The sequence below is a fragment of the Chelonoidis abingdonii genome, chromosome 10 (genome assembly GCF_003597395.2).
Source record: "Chelonoidis abingdonii isolate Lonesome George chromosome 10, CheloAbing_2.0, whole genome shotgun sequence".
NCBI classification, from domain to species: Eukaryota; Metazoa; Chordata; order Testudines; family Testudinidae; genus Chelonoidis; species Chelonoidis abingdonii.
Genome location: NC_133778.1, coordinates 34,713,007 through 34,731,736, shown reverse-complemented (window position 1 = coordinate 34,731,736; position 18,730 = coordinate 34,713,007). Strand labels below are relative to the sequence as shown.

Genomic DNA, 18,730 nt, shown 5'->3' with positions numbered 1-18,730 from the left:
TAGAGAGATAACAAGTTCACATAGCAATTTTAACTTCAATTATAGCTTTAAAGGTTACTTCACTAGTTTCTTTGCTTATAACACTTCTGATAATGCCTATGACACCAACAGTCTGCACTTTTAAGTCCATTATTTGCTTTAAAAAGCCAGTGAATTTTATTTTTTACAGACAATTTATATACCATATAGCTCAAACGTTTTTACATACTAATGCACAAATTGCATGCAAAAGTGACTGTAATCAACATTTAAATGACAGAATAAAAACACCTGTCCAATCATGATGTAACCAAGTATTTCGAAAGTATTAGAGTTTAAGTCTCACGTGAAGTGAATCACTTATTTTTGTGAAGACCTTTAGCTCCAGATTTTGTTTTGTATTATGGAAAAGTCACTCTACTTGGAAGTGTCCCTGTGTCTAGGTGGTTGAAAGATAAGTTAGAAGACTCAAAATAAAGGTGCACTCTCCAAAATGCCTGCTCCATTTCCACCTCTATCCTACAGAACAGCAGTTCTTAGCCATGGGTCCACGAGCAGGTTTCAGGGGGGCCACCAAAGTAAGTCAGAGAGTAGGGCTGTGTTAGGCTAGGACCCAGGGCAGAGAGCCATAGCTCAAGCCCCACCGCACGGGGCTGAAGCTGAAGCCTGAGCAACTTAGCTTTGCAGGGTCCTGAGCAATTGCCCTGCATGCTACCCCCTAACACTGGCCCTGCCTCTTAATTTACTGGATATGCAGAAAAACAGCTGCTGTGGGCTGTGAAGTTTTTATACCATATGGGGGGTGGAGGAGACTCAAAGAAAAAGGCTGCTAAGAACCCCTGCTATAGAAAAACCAATCAGAAAAAGACAACTGGGGCTAAGGAGAAGAAAAAGACAGTTACCTGTTTCGTAACTGGTGTTTTTCGAGATGTGTTGCTCATGCCCTGTCCATGTTAGGTGCGTGTACTCGCCACATGCACCAATGCCAGAAGTTTTTCCCTCAGTGGTATCCGTAGAGGACTGGCTCTGGTGCCATCTGGAGTGGCGAACACATGATGTGGTATAAGTGGTGCTGCCAGCTCCCCCCACCCTCAGTTCCTTCTTGCCAGAAAATCTGACAGTGGGGAAGGAGGGCGAGTCATGGAATGGACATAAGCATAACATCTTGAAGAACACCAGTTATGGAACAGGTAACTGTCTTTTCTTCTTCGCTTGCTTGCTCGCTCATTTCCATTCCATATTAAGTGACTCCCAAGCAGCACCAACGGAGGCGGGTAGGAGTTCAAGGATGTGTATGCAACATAGCTCTGCCGAACCCAGCGTCATCTCTGGCCTGCTGCGTGAGGGCGTAATGCACCATGAACGTGTGAACCAAAGACCATGTCACAGCTCTGCAAATGTCCCGGATGGGAACGTGTGCCAGGAAGGCTGCCGAGGATGCCTGAGCTCTGGTCGAATGGACGCTCACAACTGACGGCAGTGGGACCTGTGCCAACTCGTAACAGGTCCAGATGCAGGAGGTGATCCAGTTGGAAATACTCTGTGAGGACACCAGAAGGCCTTTCATCCTGTCTGTTGTCGCGACAAAGAGCTGGGTCGACCTGCAGAAGGGCTTGGTATGCTCCAGGTAAAATGCCAGGGTACGTCTGACGTCCAGGGTATGTAGCCTCCTTTCCTCACTGTGCGGCTTGGGACAAAAGACTGTGAGGAAGATGTCCTTGTTGACATAGAAGGAAGACACCACTTTTGGTAGAAAGGCTGGATGGGGACACAGTTGAACTTTGTCCTTATAGAACATCGTATATGGCGGCTCCAATCTCCAACACTGGTCTCACTGATGTTACCACCACAAGGAAAGCGATCTTCTATGACAGGTGAGAAAGGGAGCAGGAGAACATAGGCTCAAAGGGCAGGCCCATGAGCCTAGAAAGAACCAAGTTAAGATCCCACTGTGGGACAGGAGCCTGGACAGGTGGGAAGAGTCTCTTGAGGCCTCTCAGGAATCTGACCAACATGTGCAAGAACACTGTCTGACCCAGGATCGGTGGCTGGAAAGCAGAGATGGCCGCAAGGTGCATCCTGATGGAAGAGAGGGTCAGCCCCTGGTTCTTAAGATGATGCAGGTAATCTAAGATAGATTGTAAGGAGGAGCACAACAGAGAAATGCTATCCTGACGCCTAGTGGGAGAACCTCATCCGCTGGACCTCATTAAGAGCAGGTCCGCTCCTGCGGGTTCAACAATGCAGCATCCACACTACCAGGTGGAGGAAGGTGAGGTTGAGGTGTAGGAGGCTCCCGTGATCTTGCGAAATCAGATCCGGTCAGTTGGGAAGGAGCCAGGGAGCGGTCTCCGCCAGGTCCATCAGCGTGCCGAACCAATGTTGGTGTGGCCATGCTGGGGCGATCATGATGACTTGGGGCTTATCTCTCTTCATCTTTGACAGAATTCTGCTGATGAGTGGGATTGTTGGGAATGCATACATCAGACCACCCTCACCATGACAGGAGGAAAGCATCGGAGAGAGAGTCCTTGCCCAGACTCGAAAGAGATTGTCAATAATCAATAGATAAGTAAGCCTTAGCTTAGGTATCATAATTGTGACTTTGAAGATCAATGCATGAAAGAGGAACAATCTCACCACTGCCTAAATACCTGTCTTGGAAATTACATGGCTATTTAGATTCTGCCCACCGCTTCATGATCTGGTTTAAGTGATATTCAAACAGCAATTTCAGAAAACATAGCAGTCAAATGGATTTTAGATGTACTATCTGCAGACAGACAGACACTCTTCAAGCTTACACCAAAACAGCCATACTTGGAGATGACTGCTTAATACAGTACATATTGTTCAAACAAGACTGTGAAAACAACAAAAAAAATTTTTTTAAAGCATCCCCATAAAAACAGGGTGCAATTCCATCTTTTGAAGCTATTGTGTTGAATTTCTAGTTGAACAGATAAAATCAATAGCTATCCAGAAACGTACTAAAAAATCTTCCTTCAGATATATTCTCTGGCCTCTTAAGTTGTAGCTGTTCTATAGTAGTAGTTTTGTCATTTTGGCAAATGACAACATTTCAACAGTTTGTATAACAAACATTTTTATAAACAGAATGACATTTTATCATTAAAAATGTATATTGAAAAGAAGGAATTTCACCCAACTGTCTAAACTGCTAACCAGTGTTCTCCCTAATTTTTTCTATCCATGTGTGGAATGAATTTTGTTATGTGCACCATAGCGAGGTAATATGCATCACCAATAGAAACAAAAAAACCTAGACATTATATAATTTTAAAAAAACTACCATAGGAATAATTACTCCAGCCAGGACAGGTTAGGCATTTTAGAACTCACTACTCAAAATAATTAAATTTAAGCATAAGAGAGAAATAAAAATTATGAAAAGCATAGACCAATCAAAAAACTAAAACACACTTTGAAAATAGTATCAAGTAGCAACACCATCACAAATAAGTGTTAGAAGGGGAGTGTGACAGAGAGATTGTGCGTGTGTGTGTGTGTGAGAGAGACAGACACACACACACTGCACCTTGAAGCAGATCAGCACTCAGCAGTCTGAAGCCCGCTTGCTGGCAGCTGTTGCTGTGTCTCAACAAGCTCCTTCCATCCTGAGCCCCGTTGTGTTCCCTCCCACATTATGTGGAGATGGGGTACAGGGTGGGGGGGGACACCCTGACATCAGCATCCCCCCCCGCACTGCTCCACACAGCAAGTGGGTGGCTCCTGGGAGTAGCTGGCAAGGGGCTCCAAGGCAGAGGGCAGGAGCAGCATGACAGTGGTGGGAAGGGACACCTGAAGTGCACAGCACTTGATAGCTGGCTGGGCAGCCACCCAGCTACACAGCTTAACTTAGTTGCTAAATGAGAAAGAAAAACCAACCGCATCCCTCCACCCCAATCAAATGTCATGGTATTTGTCATAAAAATTACATAATGATCATTGAGAAATAACTGTAATGGCAGTTAATTCCATTTTATAAGTAACATGATTGCATTGTAGGTGTATATCACGTGAATATTTATTTTGTTAAAATGTTAATGATTAAATTATACTCCCACCCCACGTCATCCTCCCCCAAGAAACAGAAAGGGAATAAAAAGCAAGGCTTACTTACAGTTTGACTGTCAGGAAAGTCCATCTTCAGCAATTTGTGGGCACATTCTTCAAAGTCTAAGCTGCAAAGAAAAAATAGTTTTGTATTCCCCTTAAGTACACATTATGTTAAAAACATACAGAATTATGCTGATATCAATGATGTTAAACGTACGAAGTGTTTTAGCATGACAAAAGTATGAAGTAATTGAACTTGTTGCTGTTAAAATGCCCTAGCAATGCTAGTTTCAGCTCCTTCCAAACATAAGGGGAGTTGCGGAAATCAGTATTTGCAGTATGACGACAAATGAAACAATAGGGAAAAGCTGTCTAAATCAAGGACTATGATCTGCATTTTAAAGAAGGCTGAATAAATTCTCCTTTCACCACACTTTAATTACTCATGAAAAGCACTGTGTTCAACAGCTTTCCTTAAAAAGTTTTCAAGCTTAAGTTAACATATTTCCAATAGCATTCTGCTATTTAACAATTTTGTATCTGAAAGTGAATCCAAACTCAATAAATCTGCAGACAGACTAAAAACAAGATGACTCTTTCATATGAGTCATTACTATTACATCATACTAAATGAAAATACACAAAGTCTAGTAACAAAACTAATGTTAGTTCATTCTAACTCCTGTAAAATACCGAAATGTAACCTTTATACCCATGCCCGTATGCTTTTCTGAAGTTGCTATCTCTTCTTTTGTATCTGTTTTCATTTAAAAAATGCTGTTACTGTTATGCTGTTATGTTGTGAAGAAATTCTAAAACTGCTAAGTTAACTGACAATGAGGCTCTCTCTCTGCTACAAAGATAAGCTGGCCTACATTAGGTAGACTTACAGCCACTGCACTTATTACAGTGGTGGCTGATGTCCACACTACCCTCCTTCTGTTGGTGATGCGCGTACTCACCATTAGAACTTCTGCCAACTGAAGAGGGGCAGTATGGGGACTGAGAGCCAAGGCTCTCAACACCACGCAGTTCCCCTCCGGGAGCCCAGCTGCACTCCAGGCCTTCTTGCCTTTCCACACCCAGCTCAGAGTGGGGGGAAGTTGCCTGGGCCTTCTCGCCTCCGTTGGGGAGATCCGCACCCAGAGTCTGGTAGGCTGCTGTGCTCCCAGTGGGGAGCTGTGACCCCAGGGGGCACAGGGCTCCCTGTGGAGAGCCCCAGCAGCAGCCCAAGTCAAGAGCCTGGGTGGCAGCCCAGCTTGGAGCAGAGACCAGGCAGAAGCCTGGCTCTGGAACCAGCTATCAATTTCATGGCTCTGATGACTTTTGTCAATAAAACTGTGTATGGTAGACAAGTCCTGAGGAAGGTCTCAAGAGAGCTTGGAACAATAGTTCTGAGAGGTATGAACTGCCTCCATTCATGTCTGCAAGGTGTTAACTCAGCTGCCCAGTAATAAATTACTGTTCACTATTTCATTCCTCATGTAGGAAAGAAGAGAGGATCACACATCTGTACAATTTCCTTTGAGCGATGACTCATTTTGGTACCACAAGAGGTTAGCATTTGGCAGATACTACCAGTTATTTTTTAACTCTCATGAAAAAGCCAATCCCAAGGAGCTCATGGCATGTTCAAGAAACAACGGAAGGGAGCCAAGCAACACATGCATATTTACACAAGATTCACATGGGTGAAGCTTATTTTGTGGGCAGAGTCTGCAAAAGTATTGCTTCTCCGTACCCCAATCTGCCCTGATTGTACCAGTGCTCCATAAAACAGAAGAATGATCTAGTGTAACATTTTAAAAGTCTTCACTCAAAAAGGAAGTTTAGAACTGTAATGTACTAAATGGTCTCTAAATTAAGAATTTAAGAATGACCATTCAGGGTCAGACCAATGGTTCATCTAGCCCAGGGGGGGGCCAAACGATGGCCGGGGGCCATGTTCAGCCCTTCAGATGTTTTAATCCAGCCCTCAAGCTCCCACTGGGAAGTGGGAGCCGGGGCTTGCCCAGTTCCATGCCGCGGCTCCACATGGCTCACGGATGCAGCGACACGTCCCCCTCTGGCTCCTACGGGTAGGGGCAGCCGGGGGCTCTGTACGATGGCCCTGCCCCAAGCACCGCCCCCACAGCTCCCACTGACCCCCTCCAAGTGCCACCTGGAGCCTGCACCCTTAACCCCCTTCTGAACCCCAACCCCCTGCCCTAGCCCTCATCCCCCCTACCCTCTGAGCCCCTTGGTTCCAGCCCAGAGCACCCTCCTCCACCCTTAACCCCTCATCCTCAGCTCCACCCCAGAACCCTCCCCACCTCCCTGCACCCCAACTGTCTGCCCCAGTCCGGACCCCCTTCCCACACCCCAAACTCTTAATTTCTGGCCCCATCCCAAAGCCCTCACCCCCTCCCGCACTCCAACCCCTAATTTCATGCACACTCATGGCCCACCATATAATTTCCATACCCAGATGTGACTCTTGGGTCAAAAAGTTTGCCCACCCCGCTTTAAAACATCTCTTCAATTTGTTTATAAGACTAAGATAATGATAAAGCTATTAACCATGTATTCAACAAATTCATACAAATGCACACACTTTTTTCAGTATAAATTATATTGCATTTTACCTTGACTGAATAGCAAGATAAATTGTACGACGAAAAGAGACCAGGTTAATTTCTGTTTGGTCATGGATAGTCACTTTTTGTCCTTGAAGAAAAAAAATGGATATTTACAAACTGAAGCAGAGACATACATTCTAAGAAAGGAGAGAGATATGCGTCTTCAGTAAGTCTTCAGTCCATTATGTAATATTGTGTATAAATATATTTAGGAGCATTTAGTAGGTGCTGTAAACTTTTACAAAACACTGGTACTTGCATGATATGAGACTACAGCTTAAAATAAGTCAAATTCACAAGTTATTCACAATTTTCAATGATACACATATTAAGATCCTCATTTTACAAAGGGCAGAACCATATGCCTGTGCAGAATACAGACACCTGTTTATGATCTGGGGCTAACTGAGTGAACATTTTCTTTTCATATGCTGGCTGGCTGACATTTAGCCCAGAACCTGAACAGAAACTACAACATTTATTAAAACAAAATGTTTAAAACAAAGTTTAATAAAGGCAATTACTTACACAACTGTATGTATTTAGACTGAGACCCAGCTTCCATTGACATAAACAGCAACCTTTCCATTTACATCAATGGTAGTTGGATCAGGCCCATAGTGGATATTTGATGTCCACCAAAGGATATTTGATGTCATGCACTGGAACAGAATTAAAAAGGACTTAAATATCTAAACAGCTGCTCTGAAGGAAATTAACATCCTATTTCATATGGGAATTTTCAAACATGCAGTAGAAGTGATAACAGGCTTCTGTGAATTACCATCTTCTTCTTCAGCCTGCTACCTAAGTCATTTTTGTGTTTACTTTTTTTTGTACAATACTGTAACAAGCTGGTGAAGAAAGGATTCCCACTGCTCTACAAACAGAATAGAGCTTTACTTCTAGATTTTGCAGACCTACAAAGTAAACATCTAAACTTATTCTCATCCATCCTATCTTTTTCAGTAATTACATAAGAAATTCTGCAAAATGCACAGACACCAATACGATTGTTTATTTAGAGTAAATAACTTGTAACAATGGTCTGTACAATAAGTTATCCTGTCTAGAAACTCCCCTTTTTAAAAAAATCAGTTGAAAGGTAATTGCAAACTTGAATTTTGAAATTGACCCTAAAACATTCAGAGCACAAATACTATGTCCTGAACTGTTCTTAAAAATTCCTTCAGAAAAATTACACTTTTTTCTACTCTCTGGTTTATATTTATAGGGATCTTTCGGGAATGCAACTGACACAATCAAACATGCAAAGCCATAAATTTCTCCCTACTCCCGTTTCTCTTTCTATGGGACCCTGCCCACTTCCTCCCACCTCTTCAGTTTTAGCCTTGCTGCTGCTATAACTGGTAAACACCCTCTTGCAGAGTCAGTGGGAAGACATGCATAATCAACAAAAATGAAACTTAATATGCACAAAGTGCTGTCAAAGATAAAATAAACAAATTGAAAAAAGAAAAATAAGCATATTTAATCTTGTAACAGTAAAAACAAATTTTAAATAGAAATGTGATTTTTGTTGATTGCACACTTCAAATCTCAATTGCTTCAGATAGCATATAGCAAGTTACATTGTTTTCTTGACCTACCACTAAAAAGATCAATAGTAAATGTCTATACTCATACTCCTACCTTCTTCATCCTCCTCCTCTTCATCCTCTTCACTGCTTCCAGCATCTTGATCTGCTTCTGAGTCACTATCGCCTTCATCAAGAATTTCTGGAACCAAATTCCAAAGTAAATATGGACTGTATGCGTAGTGACGCAGAGATGTGGCCCCAAATACCTCAGGATATGTCTAGTTCTAAGGGAGGGAGAGCCTGACAAAGCTGAAGCATGAAGACATGCTGCAACCAAGCTTCAACAAAAGGAAAGTCACTCTGAAACAGAGCTTAGAAAAATGGGACTCCAGAGGGCCTAGATACCATAGTAACAGGTATATTAAAATATATGATAGACAGACAAATAAAAGGACCCTCCACCCCCCCCCCCCCCAAAAAAAAATAGGGACACCAATCTCAATTCAGGCATACAAGGAGGAAAAACTGGTGGAGAGGGAAACTGGTTGGTACTTCTCTAAAAACCTATTTTAAAAATTCCTTTCACAGACTGATTTGACACGGGCAAGAGATGGAGGGCTCTGTGTTGAAACTCAACTCTGGAGCAGAGGGAAAATCATTGTGACAAAGACTCAAGAGGAAAAGCAATGTACTCAGTGCTCTCAGGAGAGGTGGAGATCCCTGTTCTTGGGGAGAAAAAGCTGCCTTACATTTACTTTATAACTAATATTAGTTTTAAAATAATAGATTTCATATTTCAAAGCAGGATTATCATTTGGAAACAGAAGTGTTGCCAAAGAACACACAGTAGAAAAATCTGTATTAAGTGTGTATTAAATTATTACTACACAAATATTTAGGACACAAGTGGCAGATTAAAAATTGTGCAACTACAACAAGGATGTAAGTAACTGACAATATTTACGGAGTATTGTAATAAAACAAGTGATGTCTCTCTCATTGTGCATATGTGCAGTCTACAACATCATTTCAATAAGAAAAATTCAGCTAAAATTAAAATCGGCTTTTACCTCAACAATAAATATTGTTGGAAATTTTTTTCTGCCACTTCCCCCTACAAAACACTATCTATAAACTAGCTAGAATGCTATCATATGCTTCATAGTTTTATACCCCACCTGAGTGCTTAAATGAACCTGGTTTACATACCCTTCTTAAGGGTTTTGTACTTTTCTTCGTTTTCCATGAAATCAGGATCCATCTTGAAAACATCTTTAAAATAAAAGAAAATCTTAATTCAACTAAGAAAAAAATTATTGCATGTTTCATCTTAAATTTGTTTTTATACAGAATGAAATTGGGAAATTAAATTTTTACTTCTCACTTACTAAGAACATCTTCTGGGTTATAATCATCTTCTAAAGGTAGCATATGAGTAAACTGATCCTCCTCTTCTACGAGGTCTAGTCCCTCTGGAATGATTGGGTGATCCTTGAATCCATCCTTACGTACAGCAAACATAACTTCTATCATGTACTGAACACGCATGTCAATTTTAGATTCGTGAAGAACGTGGCGAAGGCGGTCAAAGATTGCTTTAGATTAAAGAGAAAAACTAATTCTAATCTGAAGTGATCAGATACTAATAAAAAAAGACTACAGATTTAAAGATAATTATTCCAACTAATTATACTCACCATTAATACCTCTAGGAGAAACTTCAGTTAATTTGAGTCCACATTCCTTTAGAAATCCAATTGCTACTTCAATACTGTCATCTGTTGGTCTTTCAAGAAGTAATGTGAGCATCTCCAAACATAAAACCTCATGAGCCTTCAGGGAGAAAAAGTCAGGGGTTTTATAAAAGCAAGAACCTCTGACTTCCAAAATTATGATCCATTTTTATTGCACTATTGTTATAAAATACTAGTTGACCAAGAACTACGCTTCTTGAGACTGCTACATCTTGTTTCAGTCTGGGAAGCCACCTAAACTAAAGTCAGCATTTCAAATAAGGGTTCTGATTCTTATATTTGCACCTTATTTGTACTGGACGCCACTTTACTACTCAAATACGGCTGTCCTCGTTCAGTCAAGCAATGCAAGAAAATCATTGCCATCATGAAGGTAATGGAACACATTCTGAACACACAACAACATCAAACATCATTTAGAGAAATAAAGTTCGGCATCTTCCTTTCATGCTCCTCTCCTTTATATTTACTGCTAAAGCTTATTTAGAGGGGAGAAAAACGAAACAACTGCTGGACACCAGTTTGTTTTTAGGTGGCATTAAAGAGGTTGATATTGACCTATAAAGCCTTACATTGTTTAGGTCCTATTTTAGGCAATGATTCTGCAACTGTCTTTGCATGAACAGAGTCTTGTGCCTGTATAGAAGCTCCACTAAAAGAACTGGGGCTCTTTGTGAGCACCAGGATCTGCTCACGTAGTCTTAAGTGCAGAGCTAGACCGTAAGAGATCCCTGCTTTCCCTAAACAAATATTATTTGTTTATGGTCTCTTAGTTCCTTTTTTAAATAAAGAAACATTTATCAAAAAGTAATAAATTAAACATCTTACTGTTCAAAGATTGCTAAGTGTAACCTCTAGTACAACCATAATGCGTGAAACCATATCAAATACAAAATAACGTACCACATTCTGATTGATTAGATGTGCAACAAACTTTGAAGCTGTCAGACAAAGTTGCTGAAAAACGAATAAAGAACAGTTAAAAATACTTCAGTTTCTTCGCATATTGAAAGAGCTCTCAACTAAAAACCAGACCTCACAAACTGTGTATTTATGTAAATCACAATTTAAAATTCACCAGGAAGTCCTGTGGCTTGTGTGATACAGGAGGTCAGATTAGATGATCACAACGCTCTCGTCTAGCACTGCAGTCTATGAATCTATTAAAGCACTAGTGCAGGATACTGAAGCATTTATTTTAAGATTATTAAAAGGATTGTACACTTTAAAATAAAAGCCACTGTTGTTGCATTAACTGAAGTTAAAAAGATTATCAATCGTCAAGCTGCAGGGCATAAGATGTGGTCAGTTTAATAAAAAGACCACCATGATATATTACCACTACTACTACAATTAATATAGTATATTATGCCAGATTCTGGGTAGTCAGACACATTCCTTTGAAACATACATTATTGACCACTCAGTAATAGGATAACACACTAGGGGGATCACTGGTTTAATAAATTTAATTTAATAACTGGAGATATACGTATCTCCTAGAACTGGAAAGGACCTCGAAAGGTCATGGAATCCAGCCCCCTGCCTTCACTAGCAGGACCAAGTACTGATTTTTGCCCTGGATCCCTAAGTGGCCCCCTCAAGGATTGAACTCACAACTCTGGGTTTAGCAGGCTAATGCTCAAACCACTGAGCTATCCCTCCCCCACGTGGCACTGTTTAAGTTCTTACATAAGCTTTTCTTACATACCTTATCATTTCTGCGATATCCTTTGCGAAAATTTAGAATTAGCCTCTTTAGAATCAGTTCTCCAATATTTGGAAACTTTGAATTGATAATTGCTACAACTGCTGCATAAACGTGTGTAAAGATTGGAGAGGCACTTTGTGCTTGCAAAATTGATCTAGACAGCAGTCCCCTGTAAGTAAGAGTACACACAAAAGTGTAAGTGCCAATCACGAAAATATGAAATGATTTCATTCACCATCTACATTGTAACAGAAGCATATTCTGTGTTCCAGATAGTTAAAAGGTTGTTCCAAACAGTGGTTATTTTCATACTAAAACTACGGATTATGTTTGGAGTACCGATTCTAAATCATATTAATGTTAACAACAGGATTACAATTTACTTAAATAAGATTTTTAAATCAGTGATTAATTGTATGATCTGAGATCTAGAACAGTTTATCTTTGAAAAAAATTAATCTTGCTAGTTCTCTCTTTCTGCACCTTTATCTTCCTTTTAACTTAGCCCTAAGTTACAAAAGCCATTCCCTTGCAGGTAGGCCACTTCAGAGAGGGACAAGTGTACAAATATAAAACACAATGGTTACTGTATATTGAGACCTCTCAATTGAAAATTAAACCTAGTTCAATTTCTTAACCATTATTTCAATGCTATTTCTACTATCTACTAAAATACTAACTTTTTACTAAAGATTAGGAATGATTTACACTTCCAATTAGTCTTTAAAAAAAAGAAAAAGAAAATGAAGATTAAAGGTGAAATCCTTTCAGAAGCCCCTCTTGATGACATTCTGGGAAAAAGCCATTAGAAGAAGAAAAAACTCTGCTTTTAATTTTTCAACTTAATTTAGAAAAAGTAAAATCAGAGGCAAGAAACTCATTACCCTTTTTTATTAAAAAGTGAAAGATTGAAGATGGTTTGGGAAAATGGGGCGGGGGGGATAGAAAATCTATAGTTAAAGAAAATACAAAAAAATTACCCCAAATAAATACAAATTCTAGCTAACAACATGATCTCAAAGCGTGTGATAAGTATATAATGTAACTGAAAAAAAAAATGAGCAGAAAATGTCACTAAAATTAGATGAGAACTATTTAATCATTACTTTTTATCTTACCATAAATTGTTTTTTTTCCCATAACTACATTTTGTAATGGTTGATATTCAAAAGACCATTAACACCTTATAAAAGTAATTCTGCTGCTACTGTGTTTTAAATTACAGTAAATAAGAAATGTGTGTGAAAACACCATCTTTGTGAGTTAAGAGTTCATCTGACCTTGTTCCTTACTCTTCAACTGAATTAATATTTATTTGTGACAGAATAGCCATCTCCACTGCAGTTAATTGTGATAAACACAGAATTATGACTTTTTTAATAATGGAGTATAATCAAAAGCAAATGAACTTCTCAGGAACAGAAATCTTGTTTTCATGCAATGTCACCAACCCAAAAAAACAAAACAAAACCCACAACCCAGTTTAAGACTAATAAAGAAAATAGGATGTTCAGCAAGACCAGAATAGTCTTCAAATTGTAATGCTATGAATTTTCCCCACATGCACCAGCAAACTTTTAAACACTGTAATTATGCTTTGAACTGACAGCTGAGGACAGAAACATTGCGTCTGAGAAAGTAAACAGTGAGACAGAGAGGAGATGATCAAGTGGTTATTTTAACTACTTTCCTACGCACTAAAGACTGCTACAGTTAACAACATGGCCCAGTTCAGCATAATTGGCAGACTCAGATCAAAAGACACCCAGCATGTTAATTGGGGTACTGTTGCATGTCAGGATTTAAATGCACTGGCAAAGCTATGAAGCAGCTAGCAAAATGCCTGCCACTACCTAATTCTATTAGTTTCTCATTTTCAGGGACTCCAACTTCACTCAAATCATTAAATGGCTAAATTAAGGTTTTGACATGAACCTAAGAGATTAAAGGCACCCCATCCCTTGCCACTTCACTAAATTATGGTATCAAACACATTTACCAAATGCAGCACAATATTAGTACACGCTACTCATCTGAACACATTACATAAAAACTATCATGACTAATATATGCTGGACTGTAATAAAAGAGTTAATTTGTCTCACAGGACATATGGTGAGTATAATAGAATCTCTGTGTGTCCAAGAGTGCAACATCAGCCCTAAAACATTTATTTTCAGGCTAGAGTTCTGCATGTCAACTTTTATCCTAAATTTGCAGTTTTGCTGGAGTCATGCTGGTCTCAGGTTATTAGAGAGAGACTTTTATCTTGTGAATTGGTCTAATCATAAACCCCCAAAGATTCAACCTAAATTTAGCTGATTCAAACTAAGCTGAAGTATAATTGGCAGATTACAATTTGTGTATAGTGGAGATATCACCAAATTTAAATAATTACACAAAACTGGGCTCAATGCACCACATTTTCATTTTAACATCTCCTTCCAGATAGAACTTGCTGAAAATTATCTGATTTTTTTCTGCTGGAAAATGTCAATTCACCAAAATTAAAATGTTACGGGAGAGGGAATATGCTGATTATAACAATATTGTCTCAAAAAAAAATTGAAATGACCCTATTGGAATGGAACATGTACAAAATTAGATTTAAAATGACTGTTTAGAAATTTATTTTATGATATAAATTTAAAATTGAAAACAAATAAATAAAACAAAACATGATGGTAGAGCCCAAACAAGATTTTTTTCACAAATTTCATTCTGAAGGAAATTTCAAAAATTATGTTTTTGTTCCAGTTCAGAATGAAAACAATATTTCAAAATTGAATAATTTTGCATGAAACTGAAATTCTGGTTCTCACACAGTTCTAGTTCCAGAAAATTGATGGTGTGGAAGAAGATTGTGCATTCTAGTTTCCTGGCTAGCCTAAGTAACACAGAAACAAAATAATTCTTCTTAATATTTACTCATTCTCTGTAGCATGTGGGACATGGAACCTAAAAATAATGTAAAAAATTCCTTTACCTATCTTACTTTATTACAAATGTAATATACAAAACTGATTTGCCCTTTAAGACCTCGATCTTGAAATCTGAACTATGCACCCACATGGAGCTCTCCACTCAATTGAGCTCTGACTGCTTGCATTTCAACAGAACTCTCCATGAGCGCAAGAGTTCACTTAGCATAAAAATTAGCCTTATGCTTCTTCTGAGACCATCTTAAATCGACACAAAGATAACTATCATGACTGTATATTAACAGCTGAATAAAAAAAATTGGCTTTCCAAGTTTGCATTTGCCTTTAAAAACATGTGGGGGTTGTGTGTGTCAATTTAGGAGTCACAATTTAATTAATGAGATAAAGCCAAATGGTGCTGTTTTTATATCTAAAATAAGTGCATGCAACTTAATAAAACTAGATGAAGCTTTATCACAAGCACACAAACAACTCCCAGAGGCTAGACAACTATTTTAGTAACAGTCATGTAACTCATTTTAAAAATAATCACTGCCCGTAAGAAATACAGTTTTTGAGATATAAAATTCATAGAGAGGAAGGTGCTACAACAAAAACTGTTCTACAATAGGCTGTCAAAGACTTTACTGTCACTTCCTGCTAGAAGTGATGCCTGGGAGCTAGACAGTTATTTCTTCTTTTTAGATTCTTTGCAACCCTTGGATCCCTCCCTCCCTTCAGATTAAAAAAAAAAGCATACCCAATACATCCCTCTCCTCTAAAGGTACATCCACATTGGGATAAAAGCCCCACAGCATGGTATTGCTGGCCTAAGTCAGCTGATTTGGACTTTAGGGCTAAACAACAAAAAAAAAAAAAATCACTTTGTAGACATTTGGACTCAGGTTGGAGCCTGAGCTCTGGGACCCTCCAACCTTGCAGGGTCCCAGAGCCCGAACATCTATACAGTAAATTTTCAGCCCTGTGAATCCAAGTTAGCTGACCCAGCCCAGTTGTGGGTATTTTATCCCTGTGTAGATATATCCTAATACAGGGGTGGGGAATCTTTTTTCTATAGCGGCCACTGACCCACAAAACAAAAAAACCCAAACAAACATCAGTCACGGGCTGCACACAGCCCCATGGGGCGTTGTGCGAAGGCTTAGAGCTTCCCCCTGCAGCGAGGTGAGCCAGCGTTTGTGGATCCAGCCCCACAGGTAGGTGTGGGGGTGTGTGTGTGTGTGCGCGCGCGCTCAGTGCTTCCACTAGGCTCCAGGATGGGGCCAGAAATGAGGGGCTCAGGGTGTGGGAGGAGGCTCTGGGCTGGGACAGGAGTTTGGGGTGCAGCAGGAGGTGAGAACTACAGCTGGGGGTGTGGGCTCTGGTGTGGGGCTGGGTATGAGTGGTTTTAAGGTGCAGGAGGGAGCTCTGAGCTGAGGCCAAAGGGTTAGGAGTGCAGGAGACGGCTCAGGGCTAGGACAGGGGGTTAGGGTATAGGAGGGGGTGCGGGATCTCGGAGGGAATTAGAGTGTGGGAGGGGGTTCCTACTTTGGGGACAGGTGGCTCAGGGTGCAGGCTCTGGCCGGGCAGCACTTACCTCAGGCAACTCCCAGTCAGCAGCACAACCGGGCTAAGGCAGCCTCCCTGCCTGCCCTGGCTTCACACTGCTCCTGGAAGCGGCTGGAATGTCCAGCCCCTAGGCAGAGGTGTGGCCAGGCAGCGCTGCACAGTACATGCTGCCTGTGCCCGCAGACGCTGCCCCTGCAGCTCCCATTGGCCATGGTCCCCAGAAGAGGTGGCGCTCAGGGAAGGGGTAGTGCATTGAGCTTCCCTGATTGCACCTGTGCGCACGGGCAGCAAGGACATGTCAGATGCTTCCAGGAGCCGATCTGACTTTTAATGGCCTGGGAACCCTAGCTTCCCATCGCAGTGGGGCAAGCTGGTGCTCACGGCTCTAGCCCCACATGGGGTGGGGGGGGGGGGGGGAGAGAAAACAGAGGCTCAGGGCTTCTGGCCCGCAGCACAGAGACTTGCTGAGGGCTGGGTGAAATTAGGCAGCAAGCCAAATCCTGTCCATGGGCCATAGGTTTCCCACCCCTGCCCTAAGAGTACCATAACTGTAACATTTACATTATAGCAGGTGTTATAGTCTGCCTAGAGCAACAAAATATGTATTTTTAAAATTATTCGTTCTAGACATAAAATAATTGCGTTTGTTCAAGGCAGAATGTGTTGCTCTTGGTTTTTCTGCTTCTCTTTCTTTCCAACCTTAGGAGAAGACCAAAAGGTTTTTACTTCTCACATAAAACCAAAGAGGGCATCTCTATTTTTCTGGATTAGCTGTTCTGATATCAATATATCTTTATTAATTTTAAGTCTGCTGACTGTAGTTTAATATCTAATGTTTATACCAACCTGCAATAACTACTGCATGAGATTAATACTATAAAACTGAGATTAACATAATTTTTCTCCTTTCTCAAAATGTTTTTGAGGACTTATCTTTCTAGACAAAACACAGAGGTATAAACTGAGGGAGCTGAAGGAGGGAGAGGGGGGCGCGGAGAGGCCGTGAGCCATCTAACAGCAGCTATTAGGTCAGAGATATTCTCCCTGTTTATATGTCAGAGAGAAATGGACAAGCAGAACAGAGAGGAAAGATAGTTCAGCAATTACAGCACTACCCTAGGATTTAGAAGACCTGAGTTCAAATCCCTACTCTGCCACAGACTTCCTTTGTGACCTTGCCCAAGTCACTTAGCCTTTCTGTGCCCATGGGAATAACAGTACTTCCCTACCTCACTGGTGCATTAAAGATTGAGGCACTGAGATGACTGGGGCCACAGAAGTACTATTGATAGACAGAATGTGATTTTTGCTTCCTGCACTGTAACCAACCCAAAATCAGCACCTTATCTAAATTAACTTTTGTAACGTGCAAATGTCATACATGCTAGATCTTTTGTTTTCATATGACATGCACTACTTTTACTCAATCTTGTTTTACTGGGACGGTCATGCCTTCTGCCCTGACAACATGAAACAATCTTCAACTTCTAAGCGGAAGCAGTGAAGACAGAGCATTTGGAGCCTATGCTGCTTGGGAAACTCAGTCAAGCATGCGTAAACTAAGACATTCTTTTCCATTAGGTCTGCTACTTTTAGGCTGTGGTCTTTCAGATGCATGGGAAATGCCTAGTGATCAGGGATGAGAAATGAATTGGAAGATCTATTCTTGAGATGTAATCATTTCTACTGAATAAGTTATCCCATCCTGTTCCCTTAACTTCTCTAATAACAGTATGACAACTATTATTTAACAGTGTAGAACTCAGATCCCCAGAAGTCTGCCCTTCCTGCCTCAGATGATGTTACTCCTATAGTATGTGTAATGACAAGTATAATATTAATTTAGATTTTCTTGTTCTGCTTGGTAGAATAAATCAAAGTTGGGAAAGTAACAATGCTGAATATTTCTTCTCAACTGTACTACAGCCAGGTTTTGTCTCTGCAGCAACATTTTTAGTCTTGGACTAAATCCCCTTTTAATCCTCACCAATTTTTATTAGACACCTCTAAATATTCACTGAGCAAGAATTTCATGGTCCTTGTATCAGAATATCCTCCTACAATATATGTGCCTGCTTCTTTTGATTCTGTAACTATACCTGCTCCCAACTATTCAGTGTTGTTTTCCCTTTTTATATTATGTCCAACTATTTAAAGCAAGAAAAGCAGATACTATATTAAGTGAGGTATAAACAGTCAGCTAAGATATTACCTACAAACTGACCTTTCAGAATTGCTTTCAAGATTTTAACTCAATTTTTCAGTTTTTAAAACCATTTAACCATGAAAGACTTTTGATGCTGTACAAAATACAAACAACAACCCATTGAATAAAATAAGTGTTAAAAGCTACGTAAAACCTCTGTACAAATATAAATATATAACCATTAGCAGGCAAAAGACAAAGAAGAGATGGCTGATGCAAGGTCCCTAGAAAGTCAGCAGAATTTGATGATGGCAGATCAAGGGCCCTCCTTCATTTAAATTTGGAGAGTGTTAGCAAAAACACCCCGGCTGACCTTAGGGGAAGGAATAGTCTCTTGACTAAAATCCAAAC

The 18,730-nt window shown here is 40.2% G+C and overlaps 1 protein-coding gene across 1 annotated transcript in view; it reads right to left on the bottom strand.

Annotated features, from left to right (window-relative positions):
* The window catches only part of CWC22 (CWC22 spliceosome associated protein), a 47,154-nt gene that overhangs the window by 15,107 nt on the left and 13,317 nt on the right, over positions 1 to 18,730 (bottom strand). Inside the window, exons 7-14 of the mRNA XM_032783816.2 lie at positions 11,684 to 11,852; positions 10,876 to 10,929; positions 9,916 to 10,051; positions 9,607 to 9,813; positions 9,428 to 9,490; positions 8,331 to 8,417; positions 6,684 to 6,765; positions 4,124 to 4,184 (exon numbers count right to left, since the gene is read on the bottom strand). Coding sequence (XP_032639707.1) covers positions 4,124 to 4,184; positions 6,684 to 6,765; positions 8,331 to 8,417; positions 9,428 to 9,490; positions 9,607 to 9,813; positions 9,916 to 10,051; positions 10,876 to 10,929; positions 11,684 to 11,852 — 859 coding nt within the window. The remainder of the gene's footprint in view (positions 1 to 4,123; positions 4,185 to 6,683; positions 6,766 to 8,330; positions 8,418 to 9,427; positions 9,491 to 9,606; positions 9,814 to 9,915; positions 10,052 to 10,875; positions 10,930 to 11,683; positions 11,853 to 18,730) is intronic.